Here is an 18,168-nt window from a genome sequence, read left to right as displayed (position 1 = left end):
CCCACAAGAACGTAGCTCTGCCAGGTTGCCACACCCACGCTTAAACCTGGGCAGGTGACAACGCCTCTCCCAGACGCAAGTGGAAAGAGATTTGGTCACCAACTTCCTTTTGAAGTGACCTTTTTTGTTCATTGGCAAAGAAAAAGCTAAGTTAGAATCTCAACACATTTTGATGTTCAAAAGCTCTGCAAGCAGGCAGATTCGCAGCATGTCCTCACCCAGGTTCTGCCAGGTTTTCTCCCTAATGTCCCCAGAGTTCCCATCACAGCCCCCAGGACACCCTTCAGCACGAAGGGTGGCCGAAGGTCACCACCAGGAGACAGGAAGTTCTTCTCTTTTAAGTGCAGAAAAGCAAACACCAGCCGACCACAGGGTCACTGCTGCTCACCTGGCCCTTCTCCACAAGTAACTTCTCTAAATCTTCGATTTTCGCCTGGGACCTCAGCAGGTCAGCCTGTAGCTGCTCCCGAGTCTGGAACAGAAGGGACCAGAGTCAGCAGGTCCTTCAGACAGGCGGCAGAAAAGCAGCAAGGGTATAGCCATGGAACAGCCACGCCTGGCTGCTGACGGCAAAGCCTTAGAGCAGGTTCGCCTGCGGCCACGCCTGTGTCCAGATGCAACCTGCCTGTCTCTATCTAGGCTCATCTATTGCTGGCAGATAGAAAAATCATAAGAACCAAAAGGTCTTGAGAGGTCGTCAGTTCTAACTCCCTTGATTTAACGGACAAGGAAACCGAAGCCTGGAGCAGAGACCACTTTCTTCAAGGGGGCGAGTGGGCTGGAAGCAAGACTCTCACTCAGCCCAGCCATCTGACCAGGGTGGTGGTGCTCACCTGGCAATCAGGACTACCACCAAGCACCTCCACACCCACCCAGCCCCCTCTATGAGCTCTCGGTCACCTACACAAGGGCCGTGCACCAGGATGCCTTCAAGACCAGGCGGCAGTGTAAATAAGGGAAGCTGACAGGGCGTGGAGCAGCAGGGAGTGATGGGGACTGTGGCAAACGGGAGGCCATGCCCATCCCAGAGCCAACACAATAGGAAGCCATAATCTGGACTTTTTCCACAGTGATGTATCATCTTTATAACCCAAACAGCAGCAGAAATGAACAGTAGTGCTGACAGGTCTTCTGATTCTTTACAGGGGAGCCAGAAATCTGTTTTCGTACATGAGATTTCTGACTTTTAAGTGTTGACAGTTAGATGAAATTTAAACACAAAGACTCAGTGCAGTCCAAGCAGAGCGCGCTGGCCCTACAGCTGGCCCTCTGGAACTTCTCTTGCCTCGGAGCAAGGGGTACAGGCCCTGCCCAGTGTCTCTGATGGGAGAAGAAGGTGGAAGGAGCCACAGGGGGGCAGATGCAGTCCGCACTCGGCAGTGCAGCCAGGCTGAGGGGCTGCAGGGGAGTGGCCCGTGGGGGGTGTGTGAGGGGTTCTCAACAGGAGAGTGGATGTCATCCCTCCAAAAACACCAAATCCGTTGCCGTTGGGTTGATTCCGACTCATATCATAGCGACCCTACAGGACAGAGTAGAACCCCACAGGGTTTCCAAGGAGCACTTGGTGGATTCAAACTGCCCACCTTTTGGTTAGCAGCCGTAGCTCTTAACCACTGCGCCACCAGGGTTTCCAGTTAGCCGTAAACTCTGAAACCGTTCCTGCACAGACAGCATGCGTGGCTGTTAGACGCCCACACCAGCCACCACCTCTGCTGGCACCGGTCCCGGCCTCTGGGGAGGATGTGGTTCCCCCCAGGTGAGAGCTGGGGCAGCGCCACATGGAGGCCTGGTGGGGAGGTCCTGCCCCTGCAGAGCCCCCCCAGGTACACAAAAGCTCCATGCCCCAGGACCCAGACCCCGGCCCACCCCAGCATCCCGGTGCCTGGCCCCCAGGCTTCCCGAATGGCCCCCAGGGCCCCCTGTGCTGTGCAACCAACTCCCATACCCCCGCCGGCCCTGTGCTCACCCGGGCCTCTCTCTCGGCATCCAGCGTCCCGCCCACCTGCTCCTGGAGCAGGGCATAGGCTCGCTGCAGGGCCTGGTACTCCCTGGTCAGCTGGCAGAACCGAAGGTCAGACTCCTCTCTGGTCGTGGCCTGGACACAGGGGGAAGAAAGGGGCTTGTGATGTGACGTGGAGCGACGCTGTGTGATGCTGTGTTATCTGGTGTGACGCTGTGTGATGCTGTGACGCTGTGTTATCTGGTGTGACGCTGTGTTATCTGGTGTGAAACAGTGTGATGCTGTGACGCTGTTATCTGGTGCAACGCTGTGTGACACTGTGTTATCTGGTGTGAAACTGTGTGATGCTGTGACGCTGTTATCTGGTGTGATGCTGTCTGATGCTGCAACACTCTGTTATCTAGTATGACGCCATGTGACGCTGTGACGCTGTGTGATGCTGTGATGCTGTATCATCTGGTGTAATGCCATGTGACGCCGTGACGCTGTGTTTTCTGGTGTGACACCACATGACGTTGTGTTACCTGGTGTGACGCCGTGTGACGCTGTGACACTGTGTTATCTGGTGTGATGCCGTGGGACACCGTGATGCTGCGTTATCTGGTGTCACACCGTGTGACGCCGTGACACTGTGTTACCTGGTGTGACGCCATGTGATGCTATGACACTGTTATCTGGTGTGACGCCGTGTGACGCTGTGATGCTGTGTTATCTGGTGTGACGCCGTGTGAGGCTGTGACGCTGTGTTATCCGGTGTGACGCCGTGTGATGCCGTGATGCTGTGTTATCTGGTGTGACGCTGTGAAGCTGTGTTATCTGGTGTGATGCCGTGTGATGCTGTGTTATCTGGTGTGACGCCCTGTGACACTGATGCTGTGTTATCTGGTGTGACACCGTGTGAGGCTGTGACGCTGTGTTATCTGGTGTGACGCCGTGTGATGCTGTGACACTGTGTGATGCTGTGACGCTGTGTTATCTGGTGTGACGCCATGTGACGCTGTGAAGCTGTGTTATCTGGTGTGACGCCGTGACGCTGTGTTATCTGGTGTGATGCTGTGTGATGCTGCGTTATCTGGTGTGACGCCCTGTAACACTGTGATGCTGTGTTATCTGGTGTGACACCCCGTGACGCTGTGATGCTGTGTTATCTGGTGTGACGCTGTGTGATGCTGTGACCCTGTGTTATCTGGTGTGATGCTGTGTGATGCTGTGACCCTGTGTTACCTGGTGTGATGCCGTGTGATGCTGTGTTATCTGGTGTGATGCTGTGTTACCTGGTGTGACACCGTGTGATGCTGTGATGCTGTGTTATCTGGTGTGACGTTGTGTTATCTGGTGTGACACCGTGTAATGCTGTGATGCTGTGTTACCTGGTGTGACGCCGTGTGATGCTGTGACGCTGTGTTACCTGGTGTGATGCCGTGTGACGTTGTGACGCTGTGTTACTGGTGTGATGCCGTGTGATGCTGTGACGTTGTGTTATCTGGTGTGATGCCGTGTGACGCTGTGACGCTGTGTTACCTGGTGCTACGCCGTGTGACACTGTGACCCTGTGTTATCTGGTGTGATGCCGTGTGATGCTGTGACCCTGTGTTATCTGGTGTGACACCGTGTGACACTGTGACCCTGTGTTATGTGGTGTGACGCCGTGTGATGCTGTGACGCTGTGTTATCTGCTGTGACGCTGTGTGATGCTGTGTGATGTAGCATGATGCTGTGTGACACAGTGTGACATGATGTGATGTGGTGTGACATGACGTGACGTGATGTGATGTAACATGGTCCTGAGCTCCAGAGTCATCCTGGGCAAAAGCTAGCTCTGGGTCTGCGACACGATGTGACGTGGTGTGGTGTGACGTGATGTGGTGTGACGTGATGTGGTGTGACGTGATGTGATGTGATATGGTGGTACATGATGTCACATGTTCCTGAGCACCATAGTTGTCCTGGGCAAAAGCTAGCTCCGGGTCCCCCAAACTTGGCTGACAATTACTCAGCAGCAAGCCGTGGGGGCAAAGAGCTGAAGGATAAAGGGGGGCCTTCTCCAGAGTGTGTGGAGTTCCCAGGAGTCGCCTGAGTTACACGGGACGCATGGGGGGAGGAGGGCACAGAGTCCCCCTGCACCCACAAGCTTGGACTCCTGCTCCCATTCTGGGAATCCATCCCGAGGCGTGAACTTCAGGAGCAAAGAGTCGAGTGCAGCACCTCACAGAGTGCTGGCTGCCTGCAGTTGAAGACAAGTGGACCCATGAAGCGCTAGGAGCCCACATGACAGACCCCATGCAGCTGTGAGGAAGGACGCCCGGGTGCATGTCCCACATGGAAAAACTTGTGTTGTAGGCTGAATAGAACTGACCCAAGATAGTGTCTGGAAGACCCCATTTAAGTCCAATGGAACCTAACATAAACTGAGGCCGGCAGTGCTGTGGTGAAGACCATGGCCAGGAACAAAACCCAGTGCCCCATCCACGCTGCCCAGGGGACTCGTCAACCGGCCGTGAGGGTCTCCAGCACCAGAGCCCTGAGCCACGTGAGGCCAAGGCTGGGCTAGGAGAGGGGGCTGGAGCATCTCTCTGCCCACCCCCAAGCATAGATGGGGTCCCAAGACCCCTCAGAGCATCTGACCCATGTCGCTAGGGTTTCAGCAGAAGGTGGTAAAAAGCAGGGGTCACCTGGGGGCTTGTTCTCCTGTGGCCACATGAACCCCTGGGGGGAAGCTTGCCTGGAAGCACCTGGAAGGAACTCCCCTGAAAGACCACAGACAGCAGGGAGTCTGTGAAGGGCGACCAGGCAGAGGGAGTTCAGGCAGCTGGAGGCGGCAGTGTTTATAACCCAGCCAGGGAGCTGCAGAGAGTAGCCCCACAGTGGGGCCTAAGAGCCCCCAGGAGCACGGCCCCCCTGTAGAACACACACCCCTCCCAGGAGTAGAACGGCCTTGGGCATGCCCCTACCCCTCCCACCCTCCAGGTGGGCTCAGGAAAAGTCACCAGGTGCAGAAGGAGGGGTGGACGAGCAGGACAGGGAACCTGCATCCTGGCAGACACTGACCCCATGGGGGAGGAAGGTTCACAGTGGAATTGAGGGGGTAGTGAGAAGGCATCTTTGTGCCCTAGAGAACCCAGCGCGTTTGCTCCATAGCTGAACCATGAGCCTGGACGACCCAAGAGTGAGGGGCACTGAGGGCGACAGAGCTGCGGGAGCCCACGTTCCGCCTCACACCTGTAGTGCTTGTGGACTTCCCCACAGGGATGTTGTCTTTATCATCAAAATCGTAGTGATGGCTGCTCAGCACGGTGAGCATAACTAACACCCTGAATTGTTCATGACAGTGGCTACCTGGCAAGTGTTTTGTTACATACTCGACTACAATAAAAAAAAAAAAAGGGAAAGGCAATGACTAGTCTGGTGGGGGCAGTGAGTGAGGAGGACCCACCGGGCTGAACTTCCCTTACACAGGGTACAATGCCCAAAGGCTGCAGCCTCTTCCTTCCGAAGTTAGGGTTTGGGAAAAGGGGAGACACCCTCCCTGATGCCAGCGTGGATGGCAGGAAGGGGCCACCTGGGGTCTGGCTCTGCGGGAGGCAGGCTGTGCTGCCACGTGGCCCTGTTGAGGGTCCCGACAGCCAGGGGGTGGCTTACCTCGTCCATGTCTTCCTCAGGTGTGGCTGGAGTCCTGTCTGTCCTGTCCGTGTTGTAGGACGTCTCAGATAACGTTTCTGAGTCCACAGACTCCTCATCAAATCCAAAAAATGTCTCCACAACATGCTTCTGTGAAACGCAGGGTGCACACCATAAGGAGCAGACCAGGGCTGCCGAGGCCTCAGCCCCACCGTCACAGAGCAGATGGGGCTGAGGGCGTCCCAGGACCAGGAGGTAGGTCATGGGAGGTGGTGCTGTCAGGTGGGGTCTGCTGAGTGGGGGATACAGGGAGCGGCAGTGTGGATGTTCGCAGGTGGAGGGAGCAGTCTGACCTGGCTCCACAACCACACTGTGAGCTCACCACCACCTGGCCCTCGCATCCCCACCTTCTTCTCTGTGAGACAGGGTCCTGCCTCACCGTGAGCCCTGCCTACGGCCCCATGTGCGCTTTGCCCAGCTAGGAGTCTGGCTCAGGGCCTGGAACTTGGGGGCAGTGGGGAGAGTGGGCTGCACAGTTGATGGAGGGAGAGGATCTGGATGGAGACGGCCAAAAAGAGGTCAAGGCTGCAAATGGACAGGTGTCCAGAATCTGACCCCAGGGCTGAGACCGCCCAGCAGGCACACGGCCAATTCCTCCTCAGTGGCAGTAGGCAAATTCTGACTTTTTATTCCAGAAAACTGAGGACTTTCATAAATATCAGGAGGATGCTCTGGGGCCCTTGTGTCCAGCACTCGGATTGGGAGGTGACTCGAACCCTCAGTGTGCTAGCCCGTAGCCCCCCCAGCACCCCATCCACCCTGAACACCACCACAGGGTGCTGAGCCTCCTTCCTCATTTACTTGCTCGCGCATTTATTCACTCATCAGGCACTGACTAGGCACCTTCTGTGGCTCAGATGACCCAAACCAGACGTGGTCCCACCACATGATGCTCCAGTCCTCCAGGGGAAAGAAGAGGCCAAGCACCAGGTCAGTGTCCCATGTTTAGGAACCTCAGCTTTTTTTCCCCTTCAATGAACCCAAGAAGCACTTTTATTTGCTTTTACAACTCAGGAGTGGCTTTCACAATCATAAAGAAGGAACCATGACTTCAATGCTCTGGTCTAGCCCCTCTGCCCCACGTGCTCCCGTGCCCCCACACACACACACCTCGCACATGCCTGTACCACACATGCCCACACCACACATGCACCATGCATGCCTCACACCTACCCACACCTGCACCTTGTACATGCCTGCCCTTCACACGCACCGAGCACTTGCTGTGGCAGGGCCTTTGCATGTCACGCCCCACCCCGCGCCCCAGCACTTGGCTCTCTCCTTCTCCTTTGGTGTCTGCACAAATGCACCTTATCAAGCAGGCTTCCCGACCACCGTGTCTAAAGCATTTCGTCCTCCTTCCTTCACGATCCTTGGAGCTCTCACCAGCGTCCGACGCAGGCACATTTTCCTGTGTGTTTATTTCCTGCCACCCCCAGCCCACGCCAGCTTCAGGAGGGCAGGGGTGGTGCCTCTGTTCACACTGCAGCCCAGGGCCAAGCACAGCGCAGGCCCTGCAGAAATGGTGGCTGTTAAACGAGTTTGGCAAACAAGCCTTCTGTTAATGGGCTCAAAGCCAAGCTGCCAATCCACAAGTAGCTCAGGTTTGCACAGGACCTCATTCTTGTTCCTTCGACATCCGCTGGGTGGTCCCCTGCTTAGTCCCCCCAGGGGCGTAACAGGAAGGAGCATGGGGACCTACCAGGCTCCGGGAATTTCAAAGTCCCTGGTGATGCAAATGGTTCACACTCGACTACTAACTACAAAGTTGGTGATTTGAGTCTACCCAGAAGCACAATGGAAGAACGGTCTGGCAACCTACTTCCCAAACATCCTACGGAGCAGTTCTACCCTGACACACGTGACATCGTCAGGAGTGATGACATCACGGCCGTGGTGAGGGTGCCCAGGACCAGAGCGTCTGCAACACAGGGACCCCTTTGCACACACAGTTCACCCGGCACTACCCTGTCCCTGTGCCAGTCGACCCACCTGGCTGGAAGGCCCCAGCTCGGACACACTGTGAGGCCCCAGGAAGCATCACTGAGCCTGAGCTGGGACTGCATGGACCATCCTGGGCTCATGCATCAGGGCGCAATGACCCCGACGACCCACCCTGACACCCTGGGGCTGCTCATTACTGAGCCCTAACACCCGCATTAACTCGAGTTGATGCAGAAAGTTGGAAGTCGAGCTGTGCTGTAAACAAACTAACTGAGAACCAGGGGAGCCCCGACGGGTAACGGGTAATGCAGCCCCAGAGACAGAGGTTCCAAACAACCAGGCCTTAGGGAGGGAGGAAAGCAGACAGAAGGGACTTCAGATGCTAACCCTGCAGCAAGGGCTGAGGCAGGGCCATGATGACACACAGTATCTTCCCAAATACCTTTTATCTTTTATAACATTTGGAGCAGGCTAGTTTGTTTCTTGTAAGGGTTAGATATTGTTGAGGTGTCTACATTATATCGGAAGCTAACAGGTACTACAAATATTTATGCCCTTATTAATAAAAATAAAATAGAAAAAAGACATTTCACATAGGACCGTACAGCACAAGCAGTGACCTGCCATGCAACAATGGACTTTAGTTAACAGCAATGTATCAACACTGGTTTATCTATTGTTACAGATACACCACATGAGTACACCATGTTACCAACAGGGGAACAGTGTGCGGAGGGGAGGGGGTACGTTAACAACAGGGGAACAGTGTGCAGAGGGGAGGGGCACATTAACAACTGGGGAACAGTGTGCAGAGGGGAGGGGGCACGTTAACAACAGGGAAACAGTGTGCAGAGGGGAGGGGGCACGTTAACAACTGGGGAACAGTGTACAGAGGGGAGGGGCACATTAACAACTGGGGAACAGTGCACAGAGGGGAGGGGGCACGTTAACAACAGGGGAACAGTGTGCAGAGGGGAGGGGGCACGTTAACAACAGGGAAACAGTGTGCAGAGGGGAGGGGGCACGTTAACAACTGGGGAACAGTGTACGGGGGGGGCACGTTAACAACAGGGGAACAGTGCGCAGAGGGGAGGGGGCACCTTAACAACAGGGGAACAGTGCATAGAGGGGAGGGGGTACCTTAACAACAGGGGAACAGTGTGCAGAGGGGAGGGGATACGTTAACAATAGGGGAACAGTGTGCAGAGGGGAGGGGGCATGTTAACAATAGGGGAACAGGGCACAGAGGGGAGGGGGTTCATTTACAACTGGGAAACTGTGCAGAGGGGAGGGGGCACGTGAACTATAGGGAAACTGTGTGCAGAGGGGAGGGGGAACATTAATAGGGGAACAGTGTGTAGACTGAAGGGGGTACGTGGGAATTCTGTATGTTCTGTGTAAGTTTTCTGAAAACCTAAAACTTCTCTAGAAAATGAAGTGCATTTTAAAAAGACATTTTAATGTTTAAAGTGAAGACATCCAGGCTGTCTTCTTAGAGGAAAACGCCTGCCTTACACTGCATTTTCAAAACTTGTGAAATAGCTCACCGTCTCCTCACGAGGAATGGGAGAAGAACCACCTAGAAAATGATGCCCTGTCTCATGCTTGGCATAGGGTGGGGCTTAAAAAACAGTAAGTATGAAGAAAATCATAACATTTTCTGAATCTCAATGGTTCTAAATTCCCTGGGAATTCCCAAAGAGAAGATAGTTTTGAGCACCAGTTCCCCGACTTGTTCACCCCAAGCGCGTCCCACAGAAAGGGCTCACCACCTCGCCCATTTCTTTACAACCAAGGTCTCGCTCTCCAGGCTCCTTTTTACAAACCAACCCATGTTTTATAAAGGCAGCTTTGTTAAAAACGATTAAAAATAAACATTTATCCTCATTTACACTTTGAATATCAGATATGCTCATTCTCAGCAGATCAAACGGGGCAAAGAGGAAATAGGAGATGTCCCAAAACAAACCCTGGCAGCAAGCCAAGCCTCTCTGGGCCCTCTCCTTACCCAGTTACCGTTTCCAGCAGAATCACCAGCAATGGGACGAGCTTCCCAGCCACCAAAGTGACTTCCCTGCACCCTCACCGCCACCCCCAGCCACTAACCTTCATGTTTGTAGGTCATCTCTTGGCAGCCAGAGAAGTACAGACAGACAAGGGTGCAGAGGCAAAGAAAGAAGGAGAAATACAGCACAAAAAGGAGGTACTCCATCAAGTACCCGGTGTGCCGTGCACGGCTGTGTGCCAAGCTGTCCTGTGTGTGCCAGGCACGCCTGTGTGCTGGGCTGGGCTGTGTGTGCAGGGCTGGATGAGGTCAAGAAGCAGCATCAATCCTCAGGACTCCTGAGCCCTTGGAGGCGGCATCACCCTCCCCAAGAGCATCCCCTTCCTGCCACCCGCCAGGCCCACCGTCTCTGAGCTTCCACAATCTGTCTGCTGTGGAGCCCAGAGCTCAGCCACCCAGAAGGGTCCCTTGATTGAAAGGGTGCAGAATTCAGGCAGGGCCTGAGCATGACATCAGTCACAGAGAGAGGAGCTGTTTCCAGGGCCAGGCTGGGCACATCGTCACCGAGGGTGGCTTGCGAGCCAGGTTATCCTCAGGGGGTGTTCCTCCTAGTCCCGAGCCTGCATGAGCCCAGTGCCTGTTGTCAACACCATCCCCCAGGCCTGGGTCCCCAGGGGCGGCACTAGCAACAGTGGCTTAGCACGAGCCTCCTCCTTCAGGACTGGTGCCCAAAACGGGAGGTGTCTCCCCCGTCGTGGTGGGGTCTATCTCTGCTGGTCCCCAAACACCCCCAACCACCTGCTGGCCCCCCCCTCCCCAACTCACCAAACCACCGGTTCCTCTGTAATCCTTTCATCACCATTTATGTCTTTGCTGAACAGCAAAAATGACCATCCCACCCTACCCGCCGTGGGGCATCCATGAGAGCCCCCCTATGTTGGGGTGGAGAGGCTTCTCTGTGCGTCATACTTGCAGCACCAACCCCCATGCTAGAACAAATGCACAGATTTTACCATAGAAAATAAAACTTCTGGACCTCAATAGATACCAAAACAACATTAAAAGGCAAAGGACAACTCACAAAAAAGAAACACATTCAGTCAAGTCTGTACAATGTGTTCAGTGCCTGAAGAGTCGGGGCGTCCGTGGTATCAGCTGTGAAGCTGTAGCATACTATTCTATTCAGTGTTGACTAAGGTTGGAAGCCGTGCTTCCAAGTGAGGCACCACCTGGCCCGGGACGTTTAGGGTGGGCCTGTGAGCAGCTGGGCCCAGGACATCAGCTCAGGGGCTTTTGCTGGAACCTCTGAGAAGGAGAGACACCCTCTCACTGCAGGTGAGGACGATGCCAGTCAAGCTGCTAAAGCACCTGGGCCACCCCACGGAGGCGCCTGCAGAGAGAGGGGCCATTCAGAGGAAACCAGGGCTGTAAGCCTAGCTCAGCTCCCGCTCGGGACCATCTCCAGCTCCTCCTGTTGCCTAGCAACCTGCAACTCTCTCAGATGCCCGGACGTACAAACGCGGCTAATGTTTTAAAGTGATGTTACATCCCACTCTTCTGGGACAATCCAGAGTCAAGAAAATGACTTTTTCCAGGACAGACAGCTCACTCGTTGAAATACGTGCGAGTACCTGCTGCCTGAGCCCAGCTGTGATCACACGTGGTGAGCCCTGACGCAGCCTTCTGAACACACAAGTGTAACCATCATGGTTAATTCCCATCTCTGTAAGGTTCTCTTCCCATGAACCTTTCTGACTCTGGGCCTTCTGACTGAGGTTTGCAAAACAGAAAGCCCCACTCGGAGGCTTGTGGGGTGTGTGACACCACAGCACATCGTTACAGGGGCAACGGAACGCCCTCTAGATTTCTGCTTCCCAAACACAGGTCCCCGGTGAAAGCCACACTCATGCCTGCCATCAGCAGCCATACAAGGCAGTGCAGCTCTTCCAGAAAATGCAGAGGGGCATCCGTTCCCTGCTCAAAGCCTCGCCCCTCGCCGTCTATCCGCCAAACCGTCCAGACTCTGGACACAGCTCTCCAACAAAAGGAGCTCATGGTGGTGATATTCTCAGGGCAGAAAGCTGAACACTGGGAGAAAGGGTAACTAAACAGTTGCTTAATGAAAGGTTCAACAACCGGAAACAGAACAGAACTGGCCTGGAAAGAGCTGTCTCCTTGAGCACAAACGAGTCCTCCAGCTTCACTCACCCCCACACGAGCACAGTGGTCACTAACCTGCAGCCAGTCTGCTTGGCAGCTTGTATTTACAGTGGCAGCACCGTGACGTAGACAAACGCCTACAGTGTGACAACACGCAGAAAACCGGCGTTCTGCAGTTAGGTCATGTTATAACGGTCCCAGGAGGCAACCGCGGGGGACCGCGTTGAAGGACCAACACCCACCACACTGAGGAGGGGCCTCAGGGAGTGATCTCTTTGTTTCCCACGTGTTCTACAGTGCGGTCAGATCACTTTCATAAAGAATATTTAAATACAAACAAGCTCTGCCTGAACCACTTCCCCTTCCTGAGCTTCTCAGCTCAAGGCCCACGAGGCAGTGGTGGCTCCGTGGTAGAATTCTCGCCTTCCATGGGGGAGACTCGGGTTCAATTCCCGGCCAATCCACCTCAGGCCCAGCCATCACCCACCGACCCACAGAGGCTCGCACGTTGCTGTGATAGTGAACGGGTTTCAGTGGAGCTTCCTGATTAAGAAAGACTAGGAAGAAAAGCCTGGCGATGTATTTCCAAAAATCAGCCATTGAAAACCCTGTGGACCACACCCCACAACCACTCATGGGGATGGCACAGGGCCGGGCGGCGTCTTGTTATGTTGTCCTTGGGTCACCATGAGGCGGGGGTGATACAGTGGTAGCTCACAACGACAAGGATGACAACAATCTCGCCATGCAGAGATTTGCGCTGTGTTTAGCTTCGCTGGGTGGTAGAAGCCGAGGCCTGGAAGCTGCAGGCAACTTTGAATGTCAGCCTTGTCAGTTCACCAGCTGCCTGGGCCCGTGGCAAATTACTTTGCCTCTTTGAGTTATATCTACATGTCTCCTGTAACTGGAAAATGGGAAAAACAATGCCAACCTCACAGGTTTGCTGTGAGGATTTACTAAGAAGGTACAAATCCCCACTTACCGAAGTGTCCGGGGCTCACCCGTCCGTTAAGGATCGCGGCCAGCGGCATTGACCTCACTGGCACACTAGAGGGCGCCAGAGGGCAGCACCACTCAATGCCACCAGAGGAGGCCAAGTTTGGCCTACAAATGTATTTTATTTAGCCTACAAGCTGTACTATAAACACCTGAGCCAACACTTAACATCCTTAGATTCAACACAGAGCCAGGATTCTGCTTCTCTCGAAAGACCAGAATATCTGACACCACCTGGCTCACCTTTTAACAACACAAATTCAAGCCCAGTTTGCCACACTCCACACCGCTCCCTACAGCACCCTGACACAAAAGCCATTGTTCATGGCCGTTCAGTGTCACATCTGCACAGCTGTCCTCCTTACAGGAGAGAAGTATTTCTCTCTAACAAGGTCTCAATAAAAAGGGACACGTGGCTCCGTGTTTCTTTGTGGAAGTGAAAAACTGGCTACCTGTTTAACTGTGAACGATGTCTTTTACCCACGGACTTGCCCCAGTCTGCTCGTTTACATTTCTAGCTCCTTCCCTCTGCGCATGTGAGTCACCATGAGCCCAGCTCCCCTCTCACTCCCGCCAGGACAAGAGATCAGTTTCCCTCTGAATGCAACAAAACACAGTGTTTCTGCATTATCCCAAAATCCTCAACTGCACTGAGATGGATCCCTTTTGTGTGGCCTTTCTTGCCATGGTCTTGTAACTCCCAACCAAGTGACTGGGCGGGACTGTGCAAATAGGCTAATTGTGGCCCACCAAGGCGACTGGTCAGTTTTGCTATCCCGCTAGGCTTGAAAAGACAGCCAATTCCAGGACAGGAGGGTCTCACCGCCACCAAGGAAGGACAGCCAGGGGTAGAGCACATCTTTTGGATCCAGGACCCTTGCACTGAGAAATTCCTGGAACCAGGAGATGACAGAGAAAGAGAGAGCTGCAACACTGAAGACGGCGAGAAGCATGGCAGAGAAACAGTGGCAGGAGAGATGGGCACGAGAGACCGGCAGGAGAAGCTGCAGTGGGCTTCCCGGCCCACGGAGCAAGACGGCTGAGTGCCTTTGGACGGGAGACTTGCTGGAGGAGTAGGGTGCCTCTGGGCACTTGGTGGAGCTAGGTTTGCCGACCCACAGAGCTACAGCTGAGTGCCTTCAGACCGAGGCTTACTGGCAGAGTCGGGTGCCTCTGGGCGCTTATTGGCAGAGCTAAAAGAGCTCTGTAACACTTGCCCGAGCGGAGCAGTGGTCAAGGGCCGGGGAAAGGTGTCTTTGTGGGCGTGGCTGAGGAGAGGCTGTCCTGATCAAAGAACTGTATCCTGAGCATTGCTGAACCTCAACTGTAACCCGTTCCTTCCCTAATAAACCCCATAATCACATAACCCCCATAGTACGGTCTGTCAGTTCTGTGTGGCCATTGCAATGAAGAGAGTGCCATGGGAGGGACAGTTGGTGCTGGAATTGGTAAAGATGGCAGAGAGAAGAGGCGTTTCTGACCTCTGCCTCATAGGATCAGCCTGGATCTTGGCCCTCCTTCCCTTCATGAATTTAGAGGAGGTCAGACGTCCCTGCCTGCAAGCAGTCAGAAGCAGGGTTTGTTGTAATGGCTCTAGGCTCACAGAAGCAACTTTGTAACAGATAGAACAGAGGGGCTTGGGAAGTGAAATTTTTGATTCTTAGATGGTTACTTTGGTTGCTGTTACCTGTGATGACCGGAAGGAAGGTTATGTAGCAGCTGAGAGGACAGAAGCAGGATCTGGAGAGGCTTGGGGCAGTCGGTTAAATGGGATGGTTGACAGGAGGCCAGGGCCTTCTGGTTCCGCCCAGCCAGAGGCCCAAGGCCATACGCATATGATGGGAAGACAGGCAGGGTGTGGAGAAGAGAAGATGAAACTGGAACATTCAAAAATGGTTTATGTGTTTATCTGAATCTACTGCGGATATCGCGGAGCCCTGGTGGCACAGTGGCTAAGCATTTGGCTGCTAACCAAAAGGTCTGCAGTTCAAATCCACCAGCTGCCCCTTGGAAACCCTGTGGGGCAGGTCTACCCTGTCCTATAGGGTCACAACGGGTTTTATGGGTATTGAATGTTTCTCCTACCTAGTGTTGTAAAATAAACCTAAATGTATGATAGAAATGAATATTGGGTATTATAGACTACAGGGAAATCCTGGTGGCGTAGTGGTTAAGCACTACAGCTGCTAACCAAAGGGTCTGCAGTTCGAATCTGCCAGGCGCTCCTTGGAAACTCTATGGGGCAGTTCTACTCTGTCCTATAGGGTCGCTATGAGTCGGAATCGACTCGACGGCACTGGGTTTGGTTTTTCGTTTTATAGATTACAGAGAGGGTATTACTCCACCTTCAGCCAATACTTGACTGGATATGCTCAAAGGGGAACGAGGGTTTGCCCAAGGGAAGCTGGCTATTTGAATGCAGTAGCCCTGTGTATAGAGTGAGGGCTTAGACAGAAAACCTGAGCCCCACCTGAACCCTTTGGGAGTCAGGAAATTCGCCTTTAAAAAGACTTGCAGAACCGCCTAGAACTGCTAAGAGAACAGAAGGTTTGCATTTGAAGGAAAAACCTGCAGAAAAAAAGTAACTGTTTTGCTTTTTTAATTTCAAGCAGGCAAGCAGTTTGCCTTTGGGTGCCTCTGGGCAGGAAAAGTCAGTGTCCATCAGAAGGAGCCCCCTTTCACGACTGGAAGTTAAAGGGAGCCAGAGAGTAGACAGCTTGGTCTGCTCAGGCGTGGTGACCACCTGGGTCCACTTCTGAATGGAAGTGAGTTAACTGCAGCAGTGAAGAGATAAGCTGAGTTTGGACATGTTCCATTGGCAACCTCCCCCCCGCCCCCGCCACCCTTTGCTGACCTAGCCCCAGAGGGCTAGGGATGAGAGAGAGAGAGAAAGGGCTGTTTGAAGTGCCAGGAGGTGTGTGTGTGTGAACTCTAAAGCCTCAGGCTGCTACCCACTGTGACCTAGCTTGGATGGCTCGGATGAGCTGGCCAGAAGCTGACTGAATTAAGGGAAAGATGTTTGACACGGTGAGCTGGTGTAGATCACTGCAATTTGATGGCTTGCTCCAGACAGGACTTTGCTTGTGGATGCAAATACTCAAAGTCCCAAATGGAACAGGAGATTCTTCAAGATAAAGGTTGTCTCTTCAGGGTACTGGTTTGATAGAAATAGGAATGGGCAATTTAGAAATTGGCTATCTAAAATGGCGGGGGGGGGTCCACTTCAGCTCACAAAGGCCTAGGATATCGATGTTTATGTGTTCCATTTCATTTTTGATGATTTCCAATTTTCCTAGATTCATACTTCGTACATTCCAGGTTCCGATTATTAATGGATGTTAGCAGCTGTTTCTTCTCATTTTGAGTCGTGCCACATCAGCAAACGAAGGTCCCAAAAGCTTTACTCCATCCACATCATTAAGGTCGACTCTACTTTGAGGAGGCAGCTCTTCCCCAGTCATCTTTTGAGTGCCTTCCAACCTTGGGGGCTCATCTTCCAGCACTATATCAGACAGTGTTCCGCTGCTATTCCCAAGGTTTTCACTGGCTAATGCTTTTCAGAAGTAGACTGCCAGTTTCTTCTTCCAGTCTGCCTTAGTCTGGAAGCTGAGCTGAAACCTGTCCTCCACGGGTGACCCTGCTGGTATCTGAATACTGGTGGCATAGCTTCCAGCATCACAGCAACACACGAGCCCCCACAGTACAACAAACTGACAGATGCCTAGTCCCAAGAAAGGTGATCCAACTGAATGAGGAAATTATAGAACAGTATCATTAATATCACAAGAATGTAAAATTTTCCTGAAGATCATTCAAAAGCGGCTACAGCAGTATATTGACAGGGAACTGCCAGAAATTCAAGCCAGATTCAGAAGAGGACGTGGAACCAGGGATATCATTGCTGATGTCGGATGTATCCTGGCTGAAAGCAGAGAATACCAGGAAGATGTTACCTGTGTTTTATTGACTATGCAAAGGCATTTGACTGTGTGGATCATAACAAATTATGGATAACATTGCAAAGGATGGGTATTCCAGAACACTTAATTGTGCTCATGAGGAACCTTTACATAGGTCAAGAGGCAGTTTTTCGGACAGAACAAGGGGATACTGATTGGTTTAAAGTCAGGAAAGGTGTGCGTCAGGGTTGTATTCTTTCACCTTACCTATTTAATCTGTATGCTGAGCAAATAATTCCAGAAGCTAGACCATATGAAGAAGAATGGGGCATCAGGATTGGAGGAAGACTAATTAACAACCTGCGTTATGCAGGTAACACAACCTTGCTTGCTGAAAGTGAAGAGGACTTGAAGCACTTACTAATGAAGATCAAAGACCACAGCTTTCAGTATGGGTTGCACCTGATTTAGAAAATAATATTGGAGTCATTATTCCCTGTCCTTGAGCACAGAGAATGTGACCCAGCTGGAGCTGGGCTCACAAGGGCTCACAGGGACACATCAACTGGGCCCTGAGGTATAAAGACAAGAGCAAGGATAAGCTTGGAAAATACTTTTTTAGGGAACCTTTCACATAAGCCAATCAAACAGAACACAAAAGACTTTCTACTCTTATCTTTCTCTGTTTGCATTTAGTGAATAGAAAATTTGTTGGATCAATGAATACCACCAATAATTCTTGAGAAGAACAATTCAAAATGTAGGATCACAGTTCCTAGTCAATCTGTGAAAAGGTGAAGCTTTAAGGGTTTTACCTATTTGTAATGTTAATATATACTGAGGACTCTGTAACGTGCCTTGGACTTGGGCAGACATGGCTGTGGCAGCATTCTTGTCCATTTTCCCATTCTTGCCTATTCTGTAATATTTCTTAGACTCGGGCAGACAGGGCTTTGGCAGCATGTTTGTCTGCTTCCCACTTTTGCCTTTTTAAATTATGCCAAATAAAACTTTCTTTTTGGTTTACTAAACTTTATGATGTTTTTTTCCCTACAACACACCTCAACATAAAGAAAACAAAAATCCTCACAACTGGACCAATAAGGAACATCATGATAAATGGAGAAAAGATTGAAGTTGTCAAGGATTTCATTTTACTTGAACCCACAATCAATGCCCATGGAAGCAGCAGTCAAGAAATCTAATGATGCATTGCATTGGGCAAATCTGCTGCAAAGGACCTTTTTAAAGTGTTGAAGAACAAAGATGTCACCTTGAAGACCTGAGCCATGATGTATACAATCGCCTCAAAAGCATGGGAAAGCTGGACGATGAATAAGGAAAACCAAAGAAGAATTGATGCCTTCGAGTTGTGGCATTGGCAAAGATTTTTTTTTTTATGCTTTAAGTGAAAGTTTATAATTCAAGTCAGTTTCTCATACAAAAACTTATACACACATTGTTATACGACCCTAGTTGCTCTCCCTACAATGTGACAGCACACTTCTTCTCTCCACCTTGTATTC

The 18,168-nt window shown here is 52.1% G+C and overlaps 1 protein-coding gene across 9 annotated transcripts in view; it reads right to left on the bottom strand.

Moving 5' to 3' along the window:
* Positions 1 to 18,168, bottom strand: part of JAKMIP1 (janus kinase and microtubule interacting protein 1) — a 164,096-nt gene that overhangs the window by 44,870 nt on the left and 101,058 nt on the right. For all 9 annotated transcript variants that reach the window (XM_049886791.1, XM_049886798.1, XM_049886799.1 and 6 more), the window contains 3 exons: positions 5,600 to 5,728; positions 1,967 to 2,095; positions 389 to 472 (listed from right to left, as the gene is read on the bottom strand). In XM_049886791.1, the coding sequence (XP_049742748.1) occupies positions 389 to 472; positions 1,967 to 2,095; positions 5,600 to 5,728 (342 nt within the window). The remainder of the gene's footprint in view (positions 1 to 388; positions 473 to 1,966; positions 2,096 to 5,599; positions 5,729 to 18,168) is intronic.

The sequence above is a fragment of the Elephas maximus genome, chromosome 5 (genome assembly GCF_024166365.1).
Source record: "Elephas maximus indicus isolate mEleMax1 chromosome 5, mEleMax1 primary haplotype, whole genome shotgun sequence".
Taxonomy (NCBI): domain Eukaryota; kingdom Metazoa; phylum Chordata; class Mammalia; order Proboscidea; family Elephantidae; genus Elephas; species Elephas maximus.
This window is presented reverse-complemented; position numbering and strand designations above follow the sequence as displayed.